Source organism: Rissa tridactyla, chromosome 3 (genome assembly GCF_028500815.1).
Source record: "Rissa tridactyla isolate bRisTri1 chromosome 3, bRisTri1.patW.cur.20221130, whole genome shotgun sequence".
NCBI lineage: Eukaryota > Metazoa > Chordata > Aves > Charadriiformes > Laridae > Rissa > Rissa tridactyla.
In genome coordinates, this window is record NC_071468.1 from 66973872 (window position 1) to 66995514 (window position 21643).

The window sequence follows — 21643 nt, forward strand, 5'->3', positions numbered from 1 at the left end:
TGGCCTTAATTTATTCCCACCTGTGCGTTTTATTGTGTGATAGCAACTAGTGCTTACTAAGCATATGTTTGGAGAAGGACTGAATTTAGTGGAAGGTCACAGCAGAAATCCTGTGCTCTTGGTCTTGTCAACAGATACACAAAAATAAAAATCTTAATTGGCAACCTATTTTTTCCCTATGCTGTGATTTTTTAAAAATGATTTTTCTTTTCTCGTCTACACCAACCTTGTGGTATCAAGACTGTCCTCATTATCCGCAAAGGGTCTTTTTTGTTTGTGCCTCTTTGTGCACAGGGGTTCATAGGAGGGGCAGAGAGGAGGATGCTTAGAGGCACTGCTGTGCAGATTATGCACCAAGTACTGCTTCACCAGCATCTTTCTCTGGTGGGGTATGCAAAGCGAGAATCCTTGAACCAACTGAAGTGAAAATCAGATCTGAGCTGCTCCGTCAGCTAAAGTTTTAGCAGTTGTTCTCTCCCAGCCCGAGCCTCTGTCTGTCCTAGCCCGTAACAATGTGAATTGTGGATGTGGGCAAACGCAGGATGGCTTTGAACGGGTTTGCAGTCCAAGCAGAAACTGGGGACAGGGAGGTTGACTGAGTCTGTTGAGGGAAGACAAGTAATGGGCGAGTGGAGGGGGAGCGGTGTGGCAGTGGCCAAGGAGCGCGAGTGCTGCCGGCTGGCGCCGGGGCTGTGAATGGGCCTAAGGCAGCATGGGTTTTGAAGGAGAGATTCGCATCAGAGTGATGAGGTTTGCGTGTGGATATTTCTTGGAAGGTTCCTCTGGTCCTTCGTGTCCTTCTCGGGGGGCTTTCATGAGTAGAAGTGGCGTTACTGCCCCGCTCAGAGTTGGGAGCTGCTGTATTGGTTGATTAATGAGAGATGGACAGGTGGGGCCAGGAAGAGCCTGACAAGAAAAGCGGCTTATGTTTGGTGGAGTGGAGCGGGCCTGTGAGCAGCGACTGATTGAAGGGCAGGGCACAGTCTCAGAGAGTTAATGGAGTGTTTTTAATGTACAGCAAATGCTCACAGGACCTGAAAAAGGCCTGGAGTGCTGTGTGCCGAGTATTAGCTGCGCATTTCAGGGCACAGACTTCTCTTCTCTGAGGCAGGACTTACTCTGGGGAAGGCAAGGAGCTGGATTTTTGGAAGGACAGGAGGAGCACTTCTATGGAAGCGTGGCACAGATCCGTGGCCTGCTGCAGCATATCCCACCACAGCCTGCCAGAGCCCTGCAAAGTGCGCGCTTTTATCATATTCAGTCTGTTGGTTTTATCTTTGCATGGTGTGCTGCGGTGGTTAAATTTCAGCTGAGGTGGGTCGGCGAGAGCAGGTTGTTCCAAAGGTGAAAGGCCACCGAAGAGCTGCCGAGCAGCTCCGCGGGGTTAAACCCAGGGATGATAATCTGAAATCTGACCTCACTCCGGCTGCGGTTCAAGTGTACAGTCTGTTTCTGAGAGGGAGACCCAGCCTGCTCCGGGCACCTTCGGCCACAGGAGGAGGGAAGCCTGGGCAAGGCCTGGAAGCCCGACCTGCTTCGTCACTGACATCGGCTGCTGGGGACGCTTCTGATGTGGCTCCATGAACACCTTTCTGCAGTGATTAGTGTGGGATTCACGAGCAGCACAGGTCACGCACAGGACACGGCTGTCAGGAGAAGTTTAAGAGCCAAGGTAGCTACATGGAGAAATCGTATTTATTGGGTAACATGCACTACTAGCACGACGTTCTTATTGCCATTGATGCAGAAGCTAAATACTCCTTTGTATATTTTATTTCCTGGGCTTTCAAATAAGGGCAGGTTAAGGAATGGTGTTGGGGTGCATATTAGCTTGGTAATTCATTGTCATTTATTAACTTGTACCTGGAGCAGAGGTAGGGCAGGTGGAAACTCAGAGTCCTTCTATAAGGCTCTTTACCTTTAAAGGCAAAGTCCATATAGTTAGTATTTCTTATCAGAGAATCAAGCATGTGCTGTGAAAGGATTTGTGACTTGGACACACAAGGGGCTTATCTCCAGAGAGAAAGGTATGGCTTTTTTACTTAGGGGCAGCTAACAAGCGTTAGTTGTCCCAAGATAAAATGTAAGGACGAGGTATTTTTGTTTTAATTCTAGATAAACTTGCAAAGTCAGCCAAATGGGAAGGTAGGACTTAATTTACTGTGTTTACATTGTGATAAATCCACAATGCTTGATCTTTGATATGTTTTTCTCTTGGAATAAGTAATATTTATTACTTAACCCCAAACCGTGCCTCCTTTTTTAGAATATGGATTCAAATTCAGACATAAAAGACATCTGAAACTGTTCATGAAATGTTAAGAACTTACTATTTTTTAAGACAAGGAAGAATTTTGATATGCTGTCATAATAGTAGCGTAGCTTAGTGTAGAAAGGACCACTGCAGATCATCTTGTCCAATCTGCCTCCCACTCAAAGTAGGAACAACTCTGAAGTTAGATCAGGTTGCTACTCATATAATCCCTGTCCTCTTTCTGATACTCTGAATCAGTTTGTGGCTTTTGATTTGGTATATTGAGCTATAGGGATGACCTGTAAATTCAATGACATCACTATAACCTTTGCACTTTTTAAGAGGAATTCTTAGCTAGGTAAGTGGTAATTTTTGCCAATGACTTAGGTCAAGAGGAGACCTAGGGGTTTCAGCTTGTTGGTTTCTTCTTTCTAGTTGCAGCTATACTTAAGATGAAAGATCCTTGTTGAAAGCCTTAGCAACATCCATTTGGCAGAGTGAACCAAAAACTAGTAACTCAAACTATAAAAATGGTAAGCTTTCAATCAAAGAGTAAGCAAGATAGAAACAAATAGTGGCCTTTATTAAATGTTTGGACTCAACCGTTTGCTTCACAAGCTGTTAACTTCAATAATTCTACTTTGTCCTTTCCCAGCTGTAATTAAGGTCATAGATACCAGACTAAACATTTATGAAAGCAGAGTAGCAAAGGAAAAAAGTTCAGGTACTATCAAGATATAACAATTTACTCAGGCAGAAAGGCACTTTCGAAAAAGTCTTTATGAATGGCAATACTAGGAGGATATGTACCATGAAGTTTGTGGAACTGACTGTTGTGAGTTGAATTAGAGGATTACTACAACTTGGATTCATTATTTCCTCTTTAATACAGACTCCTGTGCCATTCTAGATTGGGAGATATGTATAGTAGAAATGTTAAATTAAGAATATATTCCAGATATTAAAAGTAATTTTTCATTTCTTGGTTTGCTTGTTGACAGTAGTTTTCTTTGATACTTTGACACAATTCATCACTAACTGCCTTCACAGATATTAATATATCCTGTATCTTAAAATGCTAACCAAGAATTGCTTTTTGGTTTATGTTTGTAGCCGTCGGTCTGGCCAATATACAATGAACCATGACCATTCCAAGAAGACCCCTGATGGAGCATCATTTGACCGCTCAGGATCCCAGGACTCCTTGGATGAACTGTCTATGGATGACTACTGGAAAGAACTTGAAAACATCCATGAAACCAGAGGAAATAATCATGAGGAACGAGTAGCACTTGTTGTGAAAGAGCCAGATGGTAATGAAATCTGTTCTTGTGAATGATCATCAGTTTGCTGATTTAGGGATTTTTCTTTAAGTCTTATTTCAAGAGATGGCACTGATCAAACATACTTAAATCAAGAAGGAGGTCACTCTGCTGAACATCCACTTTGAAAATTCTGTTGTTTCTGATGTGTATCACCAGAAACAGGCAGTGCCCTGAAAGAGAATTGTATCGGAGATACGTAAAAGGCTGGTTTTCCTTTAAATTGTATTTGCAGAACATCAGAAAGGTGCCTGTACTTGCAAATCACAACAATTGAAGCTTTATTTGCAGTTTGCTGTTAAACTAACTTACCCTTTCACTCTTTGTGTATGTTGTTCGTTATTGTAGCTATTGTGGATAGAAACCTCACGCTTTAGAAGACAAGCCAATGATTAACCGGTTTAAGTTTAGTGAGTAACTTTCTACGCTTGTAACTATTGTGACTGTTCAGTTGTATTATTTGTGTTTCTCAGAAGCATCCATTATAGGCCACTCCTGAGGCCATGATCTTAGAAGTTGGGCAATTTCTTTATTTTTCGTGTCCTATCAGATGAAAGAGGAGTAATGTCCTTAATTCTATTATCTCAAAAAATATTTTTTAACAGTATTTGCCTTTCTCCCATTCTTACAAGAGGCCCACAGTCTCAGTAAATTAAAATGCTGAGGTTTGCATTTTGGTATGGCCTCTCCATGAATGAGAAGATGTACTCCATTAGCTTTCAAAGGCATTTGCACTTCTGCGTCCCTGGGCATTTTGAAACATCACCACTGTTTACAAGTGCTCTGAAGAGGGTAGCAAAGTGGCTTCTGGAGAAAGCAGCAAGGCTCCGAGCCCGTGTGCCCAGGGAGCAGGGCATCTGACAGAGCTGTGAGGCTGTCTCCAGAGCCACAGAGCCCATCGTTGTGCAAAGCATGGGCCTCTTCTCTTATGCCAGCTCACTGATGCTGCTGTGCTTACAGGCTCTGCACTCCAAAACCCACAATTTCCTTATTTATTTTTATATATCCTTCTTCCCTCTAGTTACTGCTCCAGCTCGAGCCACTGACTCTGGCATGAAGCCCGAGTGAGTCAGCTCATTTGAGTTGATCAGCTTGAGTAGATGTTGCTCTGCCCCACACTTTGCCTAATGTGCAGCACCTCACTTGGGTATGAGTACTCCTGAATGTGTGGGACACAGCATCTGGCTGATGTGCCTCCCTGGGCGGGGGCTTGTTTGAGACACGGCCGTGCAAAGGCAAGAAGGCAAGAGAGGACATATACCTTGCTCACATCTGCTCTGGAGAATGGGTGTAGCCCATCTTTCCAGCCCTAGTAACAAAATCTGAGAGAGTTTATTCAGAGGCGCAGTGTTTGGCCATGCAGCCATAGCAAAATTCAAACTTAAAATTTTGTGTCTGTTTTCTGAATGCTTTTTACATTCAGGTGCCCACTTGGATGTGCACTTGGCACTGTGGGAAACCACAGTCAATAGTGAAATCAACATGTCAGCTTTGGAGTACTTCTAGATATCGGATAAATGGGAATGTTGCTTGAAAGTTTGAGAGGGTTGTTGGTGTGCAGCACAAGCTCAGCTGCTATGGACAGAACTTAATTTTTTAAAGAAAGTATCATTAGAGAGATACTGATTTCAGAAGCAGAAGTTTTGCCATCGCTGACAGTATTTAATAGCTTTCTCCTCTTTCATGTGCAGTGACCTGTCAATAAAGGATACCTTATCAGCAATAAGACTAAAGCAACAATTGTTTTGTGGGCTGTCAGCAGGCTGCAGACCATGTCATAAGAACTGATTAAAAATAGCATTAAGGTGACTCCTGTGGTCTGGTTTGTCCTTCATTAAATTGAGCTAGTGGAGAGCTGTAGGATTAATGTATCAAGAAAAGTGGGCAGAACCATATCAGTAAAGGAGCTAAAGAGATTGAGGATTGAACTAAAAATCATTGAAGCATCAATGATCAGAGACTTTCAGACTTCCCCGTACACATTTATATCTAGATACATTTATAAAATGGTATATGATTTAATAGAAGTGCTGTAGATTATAATAAAGATTGCCCCATAGCAATCTGTATTGCATTAACTATTTCAAAAGCTTTGATATCATATGTTAACCCTTTTGAAGCTCTTTAGAAACAATAGCTTCTTTCCAAGTCATGATAATGTAAGTAATTGTTCCTAATTGTGGATCCGCTTAGTACTTTCCCTGTGAACTGCATTAACTATGTCATGTTATTAACATTCAGTGTTCTTAACAGTACTTGAAAGCCAACGTTTATGCCTTTTTCTCTTTGCCTTGCTCAGAGGGAGAACTGGAAGAAGAATGGCTGAAGGAGGCAGGTCTGTCAAATCTGTTTGGTGAGAGCTCTGGTGACTCCCTGGAAAGTGTGGTGTTTCTGTCCACACTGACCCGAACCCAGAAGGCAGCGGTAGAAAAGCGCGTAGAGACTGTTACACAAACCATGAGGAAAAAAAACAAACAGCACCAGATTCCTGATGTCAGAGATATCTTCAGGGTACAAAATGACTCAAAGGGAAAAGTAAGTTCCTGTCCATCATTTCATTTGATTCTGGCAGAGAAAAGAGAGGGACATGTAAGGGTGAGGGGAGAGGAGAGGGATGCACAGACATAAAAGGGATGTTTCCAGAAGATTTGTGTCTAACTTTTCACTGATTTCCAAGGGAATTTTTTACTGAATTTGTGGGAATAGCTGTGGTCCAGACTTGACATTGCATTAAACAATTTTAGTATGTAGAAAGAAGTACATATATTGGCCCCATCTTACTTAAAGGTGATTAATAAAACAACCACTCCACAGTCAAGATATTAATCTGAATTAATTTTAACGCAGGTGCAAAATTCATGACAACAATCACCCAAACAGCTACCAAAAGCCCACTTATATCTTTGGGTAGTAGTGCCCTGCAGCCATCCTGAGGGGTCTGCCAGATAGGGGGCAGTACCTCTTACTGGTGCTCTTGTTTCTTTTTCTTTTTTTAAAAGGAAAATAAAGGGACATCAACCTAACCTGCCCTATATTGGCTAGGTCTTTATGCCTTTCAGCTGGGGGGCTTAGACTCTGTTCTAACTCCCAGGGCCTATGCGTGCCGTTAAACTGTGTGTGTGAAGTTGCTCTGACAGGTCCTGAAGGATCTCCTCTCATGGGGTATCAAACAGGAGAGTTCCTCTCCCGTACACAGCAAAGGGGAAGGAGGGAAATGGAAACTATGATCAGAATTCTTCTTCTGTGGAGAAGTGTATGTTTCTTCTTTGCTCCTCAAAAGCAATGAGATCTTCAGTCGTAAGAAGACCGACCTGATGAAAATGCACAGCTAACTGACCTGACCTCAGCCCCATTCCTCGTTCTCGCTGCTGCTGCCACCATTCAGCGCAGTGGTAGTGGCGGTGAAAAGCATGGCAAATTTTGAGGGGATTTAACTTCCTCCTTCTCCCAACAGCTTCCTCTCCTTCGGCAACTCCTTTCGAATTCAGTAGAAGTGAAATTTGTGTGTGGGGGAGTTTGCAAGCTCAAATGTATTTTCTGGAGGCACAACTTCCCTTTCACTGTTCTGCTTTGCATGTGGATGCAGAAGGGATATTAACTCCATAAAAGCTTTCTGGGATCTGATTTGGAATTGACTATACCTAAAAATTACAAGATATAATAGCAGAGCAATTTAGGTAAAATATCCTGTGGCTTAAAGCAGTGTAATTTCCCTTTCTAGTATGTTATTTCAGTAAAGCTCAAGAAATACTCATGTTCCTGTATTTAAGCTACACATTGTAATGTTTGAAAATCGTATGTCACGGTGTTCAGTAGACTTCTGTGTCTCTTAAACTACATGTTTTGATATTGATGACAGAAGTGAGCAGTAATGCAAACAGACAAATTATTGTAGCCCTTTAAGATGTATAAATCAGAAAGTTAGAATATTTATTAAGTATAGAAATAACTGGGGAAAAAAAGAATCCTTCTAAACCTGTCTCCTTGGCTGAAATAAACTAATGCAAGTGTAGGCCTTCAAACTTGTCCTGCATTCCTTTCTCCCAGGCAAGATAATTATTCAGAAATCATTGCTTGTGGTTATTCATCTAATCTGTCACAGAAAGCCTGTAGTGAAGTAGCTTCCGCAGCCTCCCTAGGTAACTTGTCTCAGCGCTTTGTAACTCTCCCATTATTTGAAAGCTTTTTTTGTAATGAAAGAGGACTGAAGCCATCTGCAGCTGTATGAAGTCATTCCAGTTTAATAATAGCCTCCAAAAATCCTGTAACCTCCCTTCACCTGGAGGAAAGCAGGAGGAAAGGTGAAACAATAGTGTTGATGTTTCGCATCGACACAATTGTGTTGATGTTTCTACTAAATTTCCTGCCGTATTCTCAAAGAGAAGCTACGCTTTTGGTACCTTGACAGCTTCCCAGGCTGCTTCTACTGCTCTGTGAAACAGTGATAATTTTCTGGGCAGTTGCTATCTCCTTCCACCTCTCAAGATCCCTGATTAAAAAAAAAAAAGTAAATATGCAGGTTTGTGTTGGTAAGAAAAATCTTTAGAACTTGATTATTTTTTTTTCTCAGCAAGTATGGAGTTATACAGTGCTTGAGTAAAATACAATTAAAAATCCAGAGTGCTAAACACTCATTGTTTATCTGAGTTAATAAAAATAATTCGTGGGTAGACCCGTATGTTTTTACACACAAATTATATCCATATATATACACCCATATATATATATATGAGTGTAGATTTTCTACACATTCTGAAATATTTTTTTCTATAGTAGATATCATCCTGTTCATGGAATGTGACAAATTTTTAGACTGGGTACCGCAGCATTGTAGAAAGGAGAAGATGGTTCAAATCCTTTCCCGTTTTGTTGTCTCTTCAAAGTGTCCTAATCTTGCTGTTGGGAATCTAAGCTGTAAACACAGATATTAATGTTAGACTGCCCTGCAAAAGGGATGGGGTGGTTCTGTAGGGGAGGCAACTGTGTAAGATTTTGCAAGAGGAAAGAATTTGGACTAAGTCAAAATGTCTCCTCCAGGTTCCCTTTCCGTATCTTTTCCAGTGAAAAGTATGGCTTCAGGTCAAAGAATACATTTTCTTATTCTTTGCAACTCTGGAAAATTCTTATACCCACTTATCCTTTTTTGAAGAGGAGGGAATAGAGTTAATTACTACTTTTTTAATTACCTAGATTTCAGATCCCCTTAAACTTTGGCAAAAGGTTTTCTACTGAAACACACAGGTGTGCTTCTGCATGCTCTTGAATTGCAGGAGTGTGTGTTTTAATGCTGCACAGAGTCAAAGGAGTTTTCTACAACCATGCATTTGGTTTTTATAGGCATGCATATTTATTGTTCCTTTCTTAGGTCTGTGACGGAAGTGAACCCTCAACTGTGAGAACAAGTGAAAATAAGAGTGAAACACAAGATGGAACAAAAGGTAATGCCAAACAACTCTCTTCTTCTTGGTTTTTTGTTTGTTTGTTTTTTGTTCTTTTTTGTTTGTTTGTTTGGTTTGGTTTGTTTTTCCCTTTTGGTTTATAGGCTTTCAACTACACAAGGTACTACATAGGTTCCAGTAACTTTTCAGCAAAAGAAAATGAAATTCTTATGAGAAACCTGTTCTGGCCTGTGTTGCTGTAGTGTTGTAAAATTTTTAAGTGTGGCTGCAGATAGTGTCCTTTGTGCTGTCTGGGAAACCTTGTTTGTTACCAGTGATCATCTTATAATGGAGTCATCTGGGAGAAGTGTCCTCCCAGATGAGGAGGCATAGTTTATGCTTAGGTCTTTCCTGATCCTTAATTTATCCCTTCTGGTTTATCTCTGCTGTACAGTACAGGAAATGAAGCACTATACATAAGCTCATCAGTGCACACAAGAGAACAAAAACAAAAGGACTATAAACAAAGAAAGTGAGAAATGGCTATATATCTGTATCTGTAAATCAAAGAAAAGCAGGGATGGAAGAACAAAAGCTGTTTACCCGTTTAAAGAAAATGGAAAAGAAGTAGCATTCTGTGTGTGTAGGACTGGGTGTGATTACACAAGAGGGGTGCCGTAGCCATGGAAGACCCCTCCCTCTCACAGCCAGTTAGGACAGAGGATGACAGAAGTCCTTAGCTGATTCCGTAGTTTCTGTTTTGAGAGTATGAATTTCGATGAGACTTTGACAAAGCTTTCTGCTGTTCTTCAGGTCCAGTAATAAAAGTTGGCTGCCCTGCATCATCTTCGGTTTCTTTGAAGTAGTGGTTGCACCGCGTCTGTTATGCCACCATACCCATCACTGTAGAGCTCAGGATATTAACTGGCAGCCATTTAAGCTTTACGATACTGCATTGCTGTTCTGCATTGTTTGTATGTTGGGGTTTTTTTCTTCTTCCAGGGGACTGGATAGCACATAGGTGTTACACTGAACCCTATAGCCACTTAAACAGTCGGTCAGGCAGATCAAGTTCCCTACTGCAAGTTACTTATCTGTAATTAAGCCACCAAATAAACTTCTGTTCCAGTTCTAGCATACTAACCAGCAGTACTCTGGAAAAATGGTTACTTTAGGATTAGACTCTAACAGCAACAGTCAATATGGGATGTGCGTGGAAGTTGAAGTGACAGAGATGAATATAAACCAGCCCTGAATACCAACAAATCAGTGCGTTTCCAGAAGTGCTGTTAATCCTTCCCTCCCTCCCTCCCTCTCAGCAAACCTCACTCCAATAAGAGCAGTAAAAAATTGGGAGGACTGCCAGATTGCTGGTTCAGCACAAGGGAAGGAAGAGATGCCTGGTGCTTGTGTCAATAAACTGCACTGTAGGATTCAGAACTGGAAAATTACCAAGCAATTATTACAGAGTTTTTATCACATCTGGTTCTTTTTTTCCAGTGGCCCTGATGAACTCTTCAGAAATGGGAAGTTCTGAAAGGCAAATCCCATATGCTAGCTCTCCTCAGCACAGATTGCGATGTGGATGGCAAATGCAGCCTGCTTGCATCCTGATACACTTCTGCTCTTGTCAACATGCTAAAGTGGGCTTTGCTCCTGAGATTGGAGCAGGAAGAAAAAAATCAGTTCAATTTGCAGTCAAACCATGCAAGTTCAGCGGTACTAAAAGCACCGCATCTGTTTCAGTGCTTTGCTGTGATCTTTCGTCCAGAATGATGAGCAAATTAGTGTTATACAAGCAGTGAATGAATTTAAGGCAAAAAGTAAACAATGCCAGGTATTTCAGAAATAAAAAATATTTATGAAATCGAAATCCAAAGACATTATTTTAAAATTGAAACCCCCTTTGACAGAGAAGTAGTACCAGTTTTAGCTGAGAAATATGGATATCATCTCGGACATTATGGAAAAAAATCAAAAGCTTAAATTGAGATGTCTTAAAACTGTTAGATTGAATGACTCTGGCCCTTCTCCAAAGGTGATGACTCTGTTCCTAGTTTGGTATTTGAAAGCTGCATTCCCAAGTTCTTCTGCCAGACTGAAGATGGTAACGGTTTGCCCTTAGAGCATACATGGGCTGTGTGAGCCTGTGCTCACTCCTCCTTCCTTGCCAGTCTGATGCACCTTGTTCCTTGCCTAGTCAATGTAAGCAGATGCAGGGAATAAATGAAACCATTACATTTTTATTCTTTTCTGCCTGATCCTGCTCAAACAGAACAGTTTAATGGGTTCCTAAGATTTTTTGTTGGTAGATGAATATTTGAGTTCTTTTGGAAGGACCCTCATTACTGGCTTTAAGTGCTTCTTTGTTTCATGTAAGTACAGAATGTGTCTACATGAAACAAAAAGAAAATTCAGAGTCATGTATTAAGCTGTCAAAAGAAGTTATCATTTTAACAATCCATAACAGTCACTAAAGACCTGCAAAGCTAGCAATGCATTCAACAGCTAGGAAAGAAAAAGAAAAAAAAGTAATTCTCTTTGGATGCCTTTGAAAAGGAGTAAATAACCATGTTGGTTGAGACCTCTCAAGAAATACAAAGGAAAGCATAAAGCAGATGAAAAGCTAAATACTCATTAGCTTATATAGAGGAGCAGCAAAAGTCAGTTTACTGCAGGACTGCAGTTGTCCTTCTGAACACACAGGATTAGCTACAAGGGAAGAATGTTAGATAAAACTTCTGTATAAGGCAGCCTCAAAGCATAATGATCTGGCAAGTGGATGAAAGAATTGCATGAACTATGTGTAATACTAGGATAAAGAGCTGTAATGTTTGCTTCTTGATAGGGAGAAATATTGAAATGTGGTTGTATTTTTTAGTTAGAGAGGTTATTTCTGCTTTTCACTTTACATGATAAGTAAGTAATCTATGGCCAGAGTGATAGAGTGTTAGTGAAAAGATTACAAAGCTTTTTATTTTCTATTTAAAATGATCTATGAATTATAGCATTTTAGACACCCTAAATTAGCCATTCTACATTTCCAAATATAAATTAAGATCTATCAGCATAGTTCCATCGAGGTATACTTTAGATTCTGTAGCAAAACTAGGCGCTTCTGCTATTTCCATGTCCTATTAAAAAGAAACCCAAAATGTAACCCCCACCCCACTCCTGACAAATTCCCATCATTTTATCTGATCTTTAGATAGCACTGTGAACAAAGGAATGGGTACAGGACTAATGTAAAACACTGTTTCCATATCCTTATAGATGTTTATTTTATTTTTTTTTGTTATCACACTTCCATTTCTCTCATGAAATACTGCATGCAGTTGGCAGGTTGGCAGAACACCAAAGCTGCATCCTCTTACAGCTGCTTCCTAGTTAATGAGTGCACAACAATAGGAACAAGGCTATACGAGCAAGAAGAAACTCCCCACAACAGCAACATTTCCAGACCTTTAAAATGTGCACAGCATTACCAAGACATCTGCTTTACACAGCACCTTCCTATGGCCACAGGACTGAAATAGGAGCTACTGCTTTATTGTTTGTTAAGATCAGATCCCTCCCACACTGTTAGGAAGTATGTAGGTCACATATAGGCCACATTAGCATGACAAAAGTCTTGGGGGGAACAGAGAACTGTTTCCCTTTAGTTCGGATGCGTTAAACAGTTTACGTGATGTATACAGATATACACGCAGGTAGGCTGAAGATTGAAGCCAAGGATGAATTTGACCTTGGATATGTTTGGTTACTGAGTCTCATATATCTCTTTAGCGAAAGGAGCAGCTCTAGTTTCAGGATCAACTTAATCTTTAGCGTATGCCCCGGACATCTTTCGGGGTCTATGGAAAGTGAGCAGAAGCCACTCTGGAAAAAGCAAGTGGTGAGAAAAACAGGCAACAGGCAAAATTTGGAAATGTTTTATCCTATTTCTCACAGCATTGCTTGGTTGTAAGTACAGTCAAAGTGTTAACTCAAATCTACCTTCTCTCTCTGGAAGTGTCTCAGCTCTAGATCAATTACATTGAACTGGGAGTGATTGCATAAAATGTTGTGCCCTACCAGAGCGTGGCTGTGGTGGCTGCAGCCACTTCCCTGTCTATCAGGTCCTCTGAGTTTGGCCCTGGCAGACTGAGGGTCTTTTTCAGGACTCATTTGAAAGAGTATCAGAGACTAGTCTTGTTCTGTGTATAGTCTTTCAATTAGACACAGATATGATTCAGAAAAATTTTCTAGTTGGTGTAATTTTTTTCAACTTGATGTTTCATATGTTGTTTGGGTTGCGTGCTTGCAGCTCAGCTCTTTTGCAGACAACTGAAAGTATGAGTGTAGAGCAGCACTTCCCTGATGCCTTCTCTCTTAATCAGCCCATCTGCAGCCTTTCCCCTGCTTCAAGGTCAAATGTTGCTGCAGCTGTAACTATTTTCTGGGAATTTTTTTCTGGCTTGACTTAGCATAGTTATTCCAGGCTACACAAAAATTTCCCACAGCAGTGTAAAGAAATTAATGTATTATGTTGCACAATATTCTTACACCAAAGTATATGCACTGCTCATGGTTCTTCTCCTCAGCTCACGTCCATTTCCATCACACTTTTCCTGCGGTTGTGGTATGTTAGCTTTGAACAGGCTGCAGCCTCCTGAGAGTAGGAGCCAGTGGCAGAATCATGGTCCTGCTGAAATGAGCAGGACTGATTTGTTTATATTTGCGCTGGTTTTAAGAAAGTCTGAATTCCATCACAAATACTTGCAAGGTATTTTTAATGTTTTGTAAGAGGAACCTAGTCATGGGTGTTAAGAAGTACATCACAAGAGAGGTGGTGGAGAGATCAGAATCTTTCTCTGGCTAAATTGTCTTTGTTGCTTTGTATTAAATAGTGTTATTTACAACATAATTTTCCTCTTGCTTCTTTCATGATATATTTTAACTTCAGACTGAAAAGCAATGGTTGATTTACTATGAAATTAGACAACTTCTTTTTCTAAAAGCAGAACCGCGTCTCCCTTTTTTCCTTCTGTTTTTTTTGTGGTTGTTTTGTTTTGTTTTATTTTTGTTTTTTTTTTAAACAAAAAATGTTCTAAGTTAGTCTAGTTTTTGATTCCTTTAAGGAACAAAGAAAGAGAAATAAGGCCATTGGTGTGTACTTAGTCCTTCCCTGTATCATGGAAACATGTCCAAACAGTGTTTAAGGAATAGCCTCTTCAGACTGAGGTGAGGACAGGAGTGTTGGGAAAAGGACATGATCTGTGTACTCCCTGTTATTCCCAGATGTTAATGCTTTGGATCACAGAGGAAACATTCTCTTTTGCTTTTGAAATTTTAACAGCAGAAAGAATTGCTAATTTATTTGCAAGATGTTACAGTCTTTGAGGCTGGAGAGTGTTTGATGGCAAGAAACTTCTGATGCCAAAGCTGTTTGGCTCTGGAAGATTCTGGGAATCTGCTGTTTGTTTGAGGTGGTTTGCTTTATCTTTTCATAATGGATAAATAGGAGAAAACCCTATGCCTTGGCAGAATTGTTCAAGAAAAACTACAAAAGATGGACCCTTATAAGAAGCTACATTTTCAGCTGACATAAAAAAAATGCAGAAATGGGTGAATTTGCAACCAGAAAGTCCATCCCTTGCACAGCATTAACTTCTACTTGGTTTTAAACTTATTCTCATGCACTGAGTGATGCTCAATTGTGCTGCTGTTGGTTATGAGTATTTTTACATTGTTTTCAGGTCCAAATTTCAGTCTTGGAATGGACGAGCAGAAGACCCCAGCTGAAGACATGCCGTTTTCGGACACTGACATCAATTTAGAGATATCATTTTCAGAACAGGCAGCTAATCTCAAAGACAGCTCAATAGGCAAAATGTGCAAGGGTGGAGGGGGTGACACTCTTCTCCCGGTAAGTGTTTCCTATTTATTGTTCTCATTATTTGTTTTTACTAGTGGTACTGTTTGGATGATATTTATCTGATAGTGTGTTAATTAGATTCAGAAGAACATTGTCGGATCCAGTTTCATGGAGACAGATCTTCTCAAGACAACTCGTTTTTGGGAATAGTATTCTCAATAACATGGAAGCAAGTACTTTTATGCCTGTTTATGTCATTGTCTGTCTGGGAAAATGCACTTTATGTCTAAGCAATAACGGACTGGTAATAGTAATCTGGAATAGTGGCTTGATGGTAGTTGTACACAAATTGTGTCCTTGCTTCATTTGTTTACAGCCCCTTTTCCTGTATCTGAGATGAGATGCCTTGCCTGCGTAACAAAAATCTCTGTTGCCATTTAAAAAGGGTTGGTAGATGCCTGTAGAAACCTTGTTTTCCAATGCAGGTAGATGAGGCATGAGAATGAAGAACAGAATGATCTATAATCTGACTTCTATGGAAGTCTAAAGTCAAATGGGAGGAAATTACGGGTTTGTGCTCAGTTTTACACTCCAACTCTTAATTAAAAAAGGCTCATTCTGAATGAATCCAAGTAAATACAAAAGAAGATCCTCCAATGCATTTTTTTGTTGATCCTCAAGCATCTCTTTGGGGATCTCTTTCTACCTAACAGTTCATGAACATGCAGTTTAGCGTGACCTGTAAACTAATGACTGGTGTGAAAAACATTTTTTTTTTCCTAGCAGTGTATACAAACGTGTCTGAGTAAACATAGTGTCTGAAGTAATAATGTTTCACAGTTCTTCAAACACTTAATTTAGATAAGGACACATGCAGTTCTTCAAATAGCAATCACCCCCTGTATCCTAGTTTAAACATTATAAACCAGACACTAATGGATATTTAGAAATGGATTCTAAAGTGTTTGAGTCATGTTTCTCTAATGCAGCCTGTAAGAAGGAGACAATAGCTATACTCTAATTTACTTCTGTATATATGCATAATACATACATTAGCTAAACTTTCAGTTAGGCTTATTAAAGATTACTTAAAGATATGGCTATGGAATTTCTCCTTCAATGATGAAAAGAATGGCAAAATGATAGGAAAAGGAAGTGAGTTACCTATTTAAATCTACAATTTTTATTTGTTGCACCTTTGCCTTTGGCAGTTATTTTTAAAAATAGATGTTTGTGCAAGTCAATGAAACCTCAAGGCAGGAAACTGACTATTTATCTTCAATTTATAAATTATGTTTATGTTTTGGTTTGTGCCCTTTTTGTCATGTGCCATAACCACCAATTCATCTGCCATAAATAAGGACCCCCCTTCCCTAAGAAGGGAAACCCTTTATTATTATAGTATGGCAGCCAAATATGTTATTTTATGTGCATAAGTGCAGGGGGATTTGTATCCCAGTTGTACATGCATGGGATTGTTCACGGACAGCCATTTCCACCGCTATAAACTGCAAAAGGATGCAGAAGGTGGCGGTGTCGGGGGTGGGAGGTGGTTACAAGCAGGACAAAGCCAGACTCTTGTTGGAGGTGCATAGTGAAAGGACAAGAGGCAATGGGCACAAGTTACTACAGGGGAAATTATGTTTTGCAAAGTAAAAAAAGTCCCCATGAGAGCATTAAGCACTGAGTGCCCACAGAGGTTATTTGGAGTTCTCAGAATTCAGTTGGGCAACACAACAACCAACCCGATCAGGCTTTGAATTTAGCCTTGCTTTGAGCCTGCAGTTGAATTAGATGACCTCCAGAAGTCACTAGAAACCTAAATCCTCTGATGATTTTAATATCATCTGCTTTTTAACCTATTTGGGGTGTTCTGTGATTTAGTCAGTAACAGCAGGCTTCACGATGAAAGGTTGTGCTCTGAAGGAAGCACAGCCTTTGAGCTAAATAATTTGTTATGACTTGGATTATTCACTCTGCTGCAAATCTCTGCTTTTAGAATTTCAGGCTGCCGAAGGACAAAACAGGTACCACAAAGATTGGTGATCTGGCCCCTCAGGACATGAAGAAAGTCTATTCTTTAGCACTGATTGAATTAACTGCGCTCTATGACATACTTGGGACAGAATTCAAGCAGCAAAAAGCTGTAAAAATAAAAACCAAAGGTGAGTTGGTGTTTCATATTCTGAACCAAATGGGTCTGGTTTAATCCAGTAAAACAAATGTATCCAGTTCTTTATGATTTTCCATCAGAAAACTTATATTAGTATATACATAGTAACATAGGTCCTGAGCGGTATTTAATTATACATCTTAAACTCAGGGCACACTTTAAGCAAGTACATGCACATAATCACTCCAGCTACAGGACTGTGCTCTTTGTTTAAAGTTAAAACTCAGGTCAGTCACTGAGCAGATACACCAAGGAGTGAAGAAGGGGAAACTATCTTAGCAGTGTGCTGTGCAGGAAGAATTGCTTCACAGAAACTTGTATGTGTTGATATATTTCCTGGGACGGCACGTGGTATGTGCTTTTTGCGGGTATTCTTTTCCTGCTTTCCTGAAGGTAGGTACTGTGCTGCTCTTATGGTTGGACTCAATGATCTTAAAGGTCTTTTCTAACCCAAATAATGCTATGGTTCTGTGATTCTACCTGACTTTTTTGCTTACGTTGCCCGTGACTGGAAATGCTGGGAGCATGTGTCACCTGTTTTCCTCTTCTGTGTGGTACAAACTTTCCTGTATCACATGGATGATTTCTATGTCATATGTATGCATGCTTGCCCATCCAGTATTTACTCAGGACATAATTCAATGTTTGTGTGGAATGGCATCATATTAAGTGGAAGATCTGGGCTGTTGCAGAGGATGTCGAGATAGATGTAACAGGTCATTTTGCTCTGTAAGCCCTTGGAGCATATGTATAATCACAGTGCTTTTCTTGGCAACATAGGACACATGGAAACCAATTTCAAGATGCTAGAAGTTTTCAGTGCTCTGTGTGTTTTCTCTATTTCTGCTTTCTGCTAAGTTCTTTACAAAAGATTGAAATGTGTTACCAGTTAATAACAAGCCTGCTTTGACCAAAACCCTGTTGTCAAGGTTCAGTGAATGTGACAGCTCACTTTAAATAATTGAAAGCAACAGAGAGGGTTGAGAGATATACAACAAGGTACAATAGATTCTTCAGAATGTATTCTTCACTTTACAGTAGTAGAAAATAACTTTTTAAATGCAAAAGGCATACACAAAAACATCTGTGAGACCTTGATCCCTTAAATGCATTTTCTTCTTGCAGAAGTGCTTGTGCTTTCACTAATAAACAGAGACAAAGCACTTTCTTCTCTTGTATTTTGGGTCTTGGTTTTAATTAATTCTTCTTACCAAATTTTTAATTGAATTTCACTCATAGCGTTATTATCTGAATGACAGGCATTCATGAAAAACTTTGAATTGATTTAAAACTTTCTTAAAAGTTAAAAAAGATGAACTAGACTCATAGAAATGTGTACAAAATAGACAACGACATGTCACCCTTTCTGCCAAACAAATCTGCTTTTCCATGTAATGCCTTCAGTGCCTTGTTGCTCTGCCTGACCCTCACCTCTTCACTCCTGAGGTGTTGTTTGGCCAATTAATTCATACAACTGTGGATCTATTGGCTGTTCCTCTTTGTGCTTGAGTAGGTAAAGATGATGAAAACATAATGCTGGGGAATGCTGTGCTGTGCCCAGCCCTGCCTTTCTCTTGACCTCCTACAGTTCGTTTCTCCAACATCATCTCAGTAGAAACTTTTATTATTGACAAGATCTTCGAGATGATAAAACTATGGGGTATGGATATTGGCCTACGTATTTTATAGGCAGACTTTTAATGCTGGTAGAGATACAAGAACTCCCTGATTTGGCACCAAAACTGATATTTCTTTGACACGTATCCCCCTTTGACATTCCCTTGAGGACTGACATCGTTTCAGTAATTACAGCTGTTCTCTGCTCAATATTGGCATGGCATCATACAAAGCAGGAGTTTTTAGCTACATGTAGTGTTATATGCTGTTTCAGAAAAAATGCACATACAGCAATTATCAGTACTTCAGATGGAGAAGTTCTATGACAGCCACATTTGGGTTAGTCGTTACTTAGTATACCTCTCTTTTAGTTGTCATTCACTTCTAATCAGCTGGGCCATAAACACATGGGAGTCCCATTTACTTGAAGACTAAGGCTAGTTTTGCATCAGGGCTAGATTAACTGAGACTAGATTCTATTTTTTTTTTTTAATTTGCATTGTCTTGGCACTATTTTGAAGGCTATTTTCTAACCAAGACTTAACTGTACTTTTGCTTTTATTTAAAAAAAGAAAAGAAAAGCAAAAGACCATTGACAAGATGGTGATCTTGCTATCCTGATGGTGTTGTACAAAACAAAGCACAGGGGTTGAAAAGCTCTTCTTTCAAAACCCTGATAAGAGTGTTCAGAATAACTCTGGGTGGTAATTACATCTGTCTTATTTTAGTAGCCAAATTTCTGGATATTTCACTCATGCCATTTGCATCTTAACAATCACAACTTGCATTGAGCGATGAAGATCTGCATTTCAGGGTCATCATCACACCCATTGTGCAAACCAGAACCACGCAGATGGTTCATTTATGCAGTTTGCTTCACTGTACTGCAGAATATGTGGATGGTAATTTGATGTCTAAACAGAAGACTCCTGATTTATGGTCGAAGGAAGAGATGAATGAATCCTTTTAGCCAGAATGCTTTGTGTAATAACTTGATTGATGAAGACATTCAAACACTTTGAACGAAAGGTCGATAGCTCTGAATGTATTGAATAAGGTTATTGCTTCAAAAATGTGATTTTATGCCATTATCACATGTACTGGAACAGATGTGGATAATATCTCAGTTTCTTTTGCTTTATTCTTCAGACTCTGGCTTGTTTGGTGTGCCACTGTCAGTTTTACTGGAACAGGATCAGAAGAAGGTGCCAGGAACCAAGATCCCACTGATTTTTCAAAAGGTAAATAGGCACGATCAAGTCAAATTGTTACATACCTGCAAATGACAAACAAATAACATTTTATCCTGGATTTGTTTGCTTCTTTTAGCACAGTTTTCAGTATATTACTCTAATCAATCAAAGTTATTGTAACTTTTATTTGCAGATTTACTTACTAATTCAGTAAATGGTATACTTTGCTTTGTATCAGGCATATTTTGAGTTAAAGGAATAAACTTCAGTTTTTGTTACAACTGGTCTCCATGATTTAGGCAAGTTTACTTGTGAAAACTTGCCTGTGAAAACTGACAGACAGTGTAAGAACCCACTGGACCCAAATTCCATTTCCTAAAGATGGTGTAACTTCCATTATCAATAAGGCTGCCCTCTGTTTTTTTCAGAGCAAATACTTGAAACTCTGTAGAAATTCTCCATCCCTGGCCCACAGGCTGAACCTACCTTTCTAGGAAGTGGTTTTATTCTTTCAGAAGTGATTTGGGACACAAGGCAGGTGGCTAGGGGGTGGGAATCAGGCTGGATCACTGCCTCTGGCGGTGTCAGCAGCACTTTTCCAGAAGATTTGTTGCTTTAGTACATGGGGGTATGCTTCGGCCTGTATCGTGTTATGGTAATGGGAAAGATGATGGAGACGCTGGATTTACTGCCCATACATAGCAGGTCTCATTGCATGAGAAGGGAGAGACCACGGTGTGTGGACCTGACCTAACACTGAGAGAAACTCAGTGCTGTGTCATCACCATTTCAGTAGGTTTGGGGACCCGCTTGTTAAGTTATTTTTCAAGAAACAGAAAACTCAAAGTAGTTTTGCATCAGTCTCTCAAAACTAATGCTGTGACATTCAGGCCAGAAATTACTTCCTCGGGATCATAAAAATGCATTTCTGGGAAAGATGCTATCTAGAAAAAAAGAAATCAAATGACAAAAAATGATTGATCACTGTGCTATCCTAGCAACATAGTAAGCATAGTTCTTCAGGAAGAAAATTCTACATAAACATTTCTAGCTTATAGATGTCATATGTTTTGCAAGGTGCTGACGTCATTTGGAATACAGTTTTTCTTTAAATGAGAATATGAAAATAAAAAGTTTCCCATTTCTTCTGCCTGTTCTCTACAGCACATGCTTTCCAAGAATAAAGGGGATTTATGTAAAGTGCAAGAAAGAATGTTTTTGTGCCTGCTGCTTTTTGAATGTACCTTGGTTATCACTAAAATTAAACAAACAAAGCTAATAGGAAGGTTGCTTAATTAAAAAAAAAACCAAACAACTTTTATTAAAAAATACACCTAGTTATTATTTCATTGAGGAGTTGTGGTTAAAAATAATGACATAATTTAGCCTAGGGGGTTTTTGACTTGAAAATCTGAGGGTGTTATCGATCCATGTAACTCCACCAGAATTTTCTGCTGGTAGTAATTTGGGTGTCTGGCCTGCTAATGAAGCCATGCAGAGCAGCCCTGATAGCGATGAAGAGGGAATTTGCTGTAGTAGGAGGCTGGTGGTGGCCAGTGGGCACCTCTTGCTGCCTGCCAAGGGGGCACTTGAGCGTGAGTGTGCGCGAAGGAGTCAAGGCCGCTGGCAGTGCCACCAGACCTTACCTCTCCCTAGACGTGGGGACGGTGGCAAATCACACAACATGCCCACGGCATCTTTATGTCCAACAGATGAGAGTGGCAGTCACTGCTCTGGTGTAAGCCGGGTACAGTGAGAGTTGGATGCGGCCAGTTAGCACTTTTTTTTTTTTTTTAATTAACTAAGGAAAATATACCCGGGTACAATATACCTTTAGTACTGTTTACTA

General features: G+C 39.9%; 1 protein-coding gene across 5 annotated transcripts in view; it reads left to right on the forward strand.

Moving 5' to 3' along the window:
• The window catches only part of ARHGAP18 (Rho GTPase activating protein 18), a 68849-nt gene that overhangs the window by 23742 nt on the left and 23464 nt on the right, over positions 1-21643 (forward strand). For 3 of the 5 annotated variants that reach the window (XM_054196216.1, XM_054196217.1, XM_054196218.1), the window contains 6 exons: positions 3368-3567; positions 5876-6111; positions 8942-9014; positions 14693-14862; positions 16811-16976; positions 19751-19842. In XM_054196216.1, coding sequence (XP_054052191.1) covers positions 3368-3567; positions 5876-6111; positions 8942-9014; positions 14693-14862; positions 16811-16976; positions 19751-19842 — 937 coding nt within the window. Of the gene's footprint in view, positions 1-1521; positions 1673-3367; positions 3568-3924; positions 3987-5875; positions 6112-8941; positions 9015-14692; positions 14863-16810; positions 16977-19750; positions 19843-21643 lie in introns of those variants that run through there. The other 2 variants (XM_054196219.1, XM_054196220.1) reach the window with 2 other exon arrangements.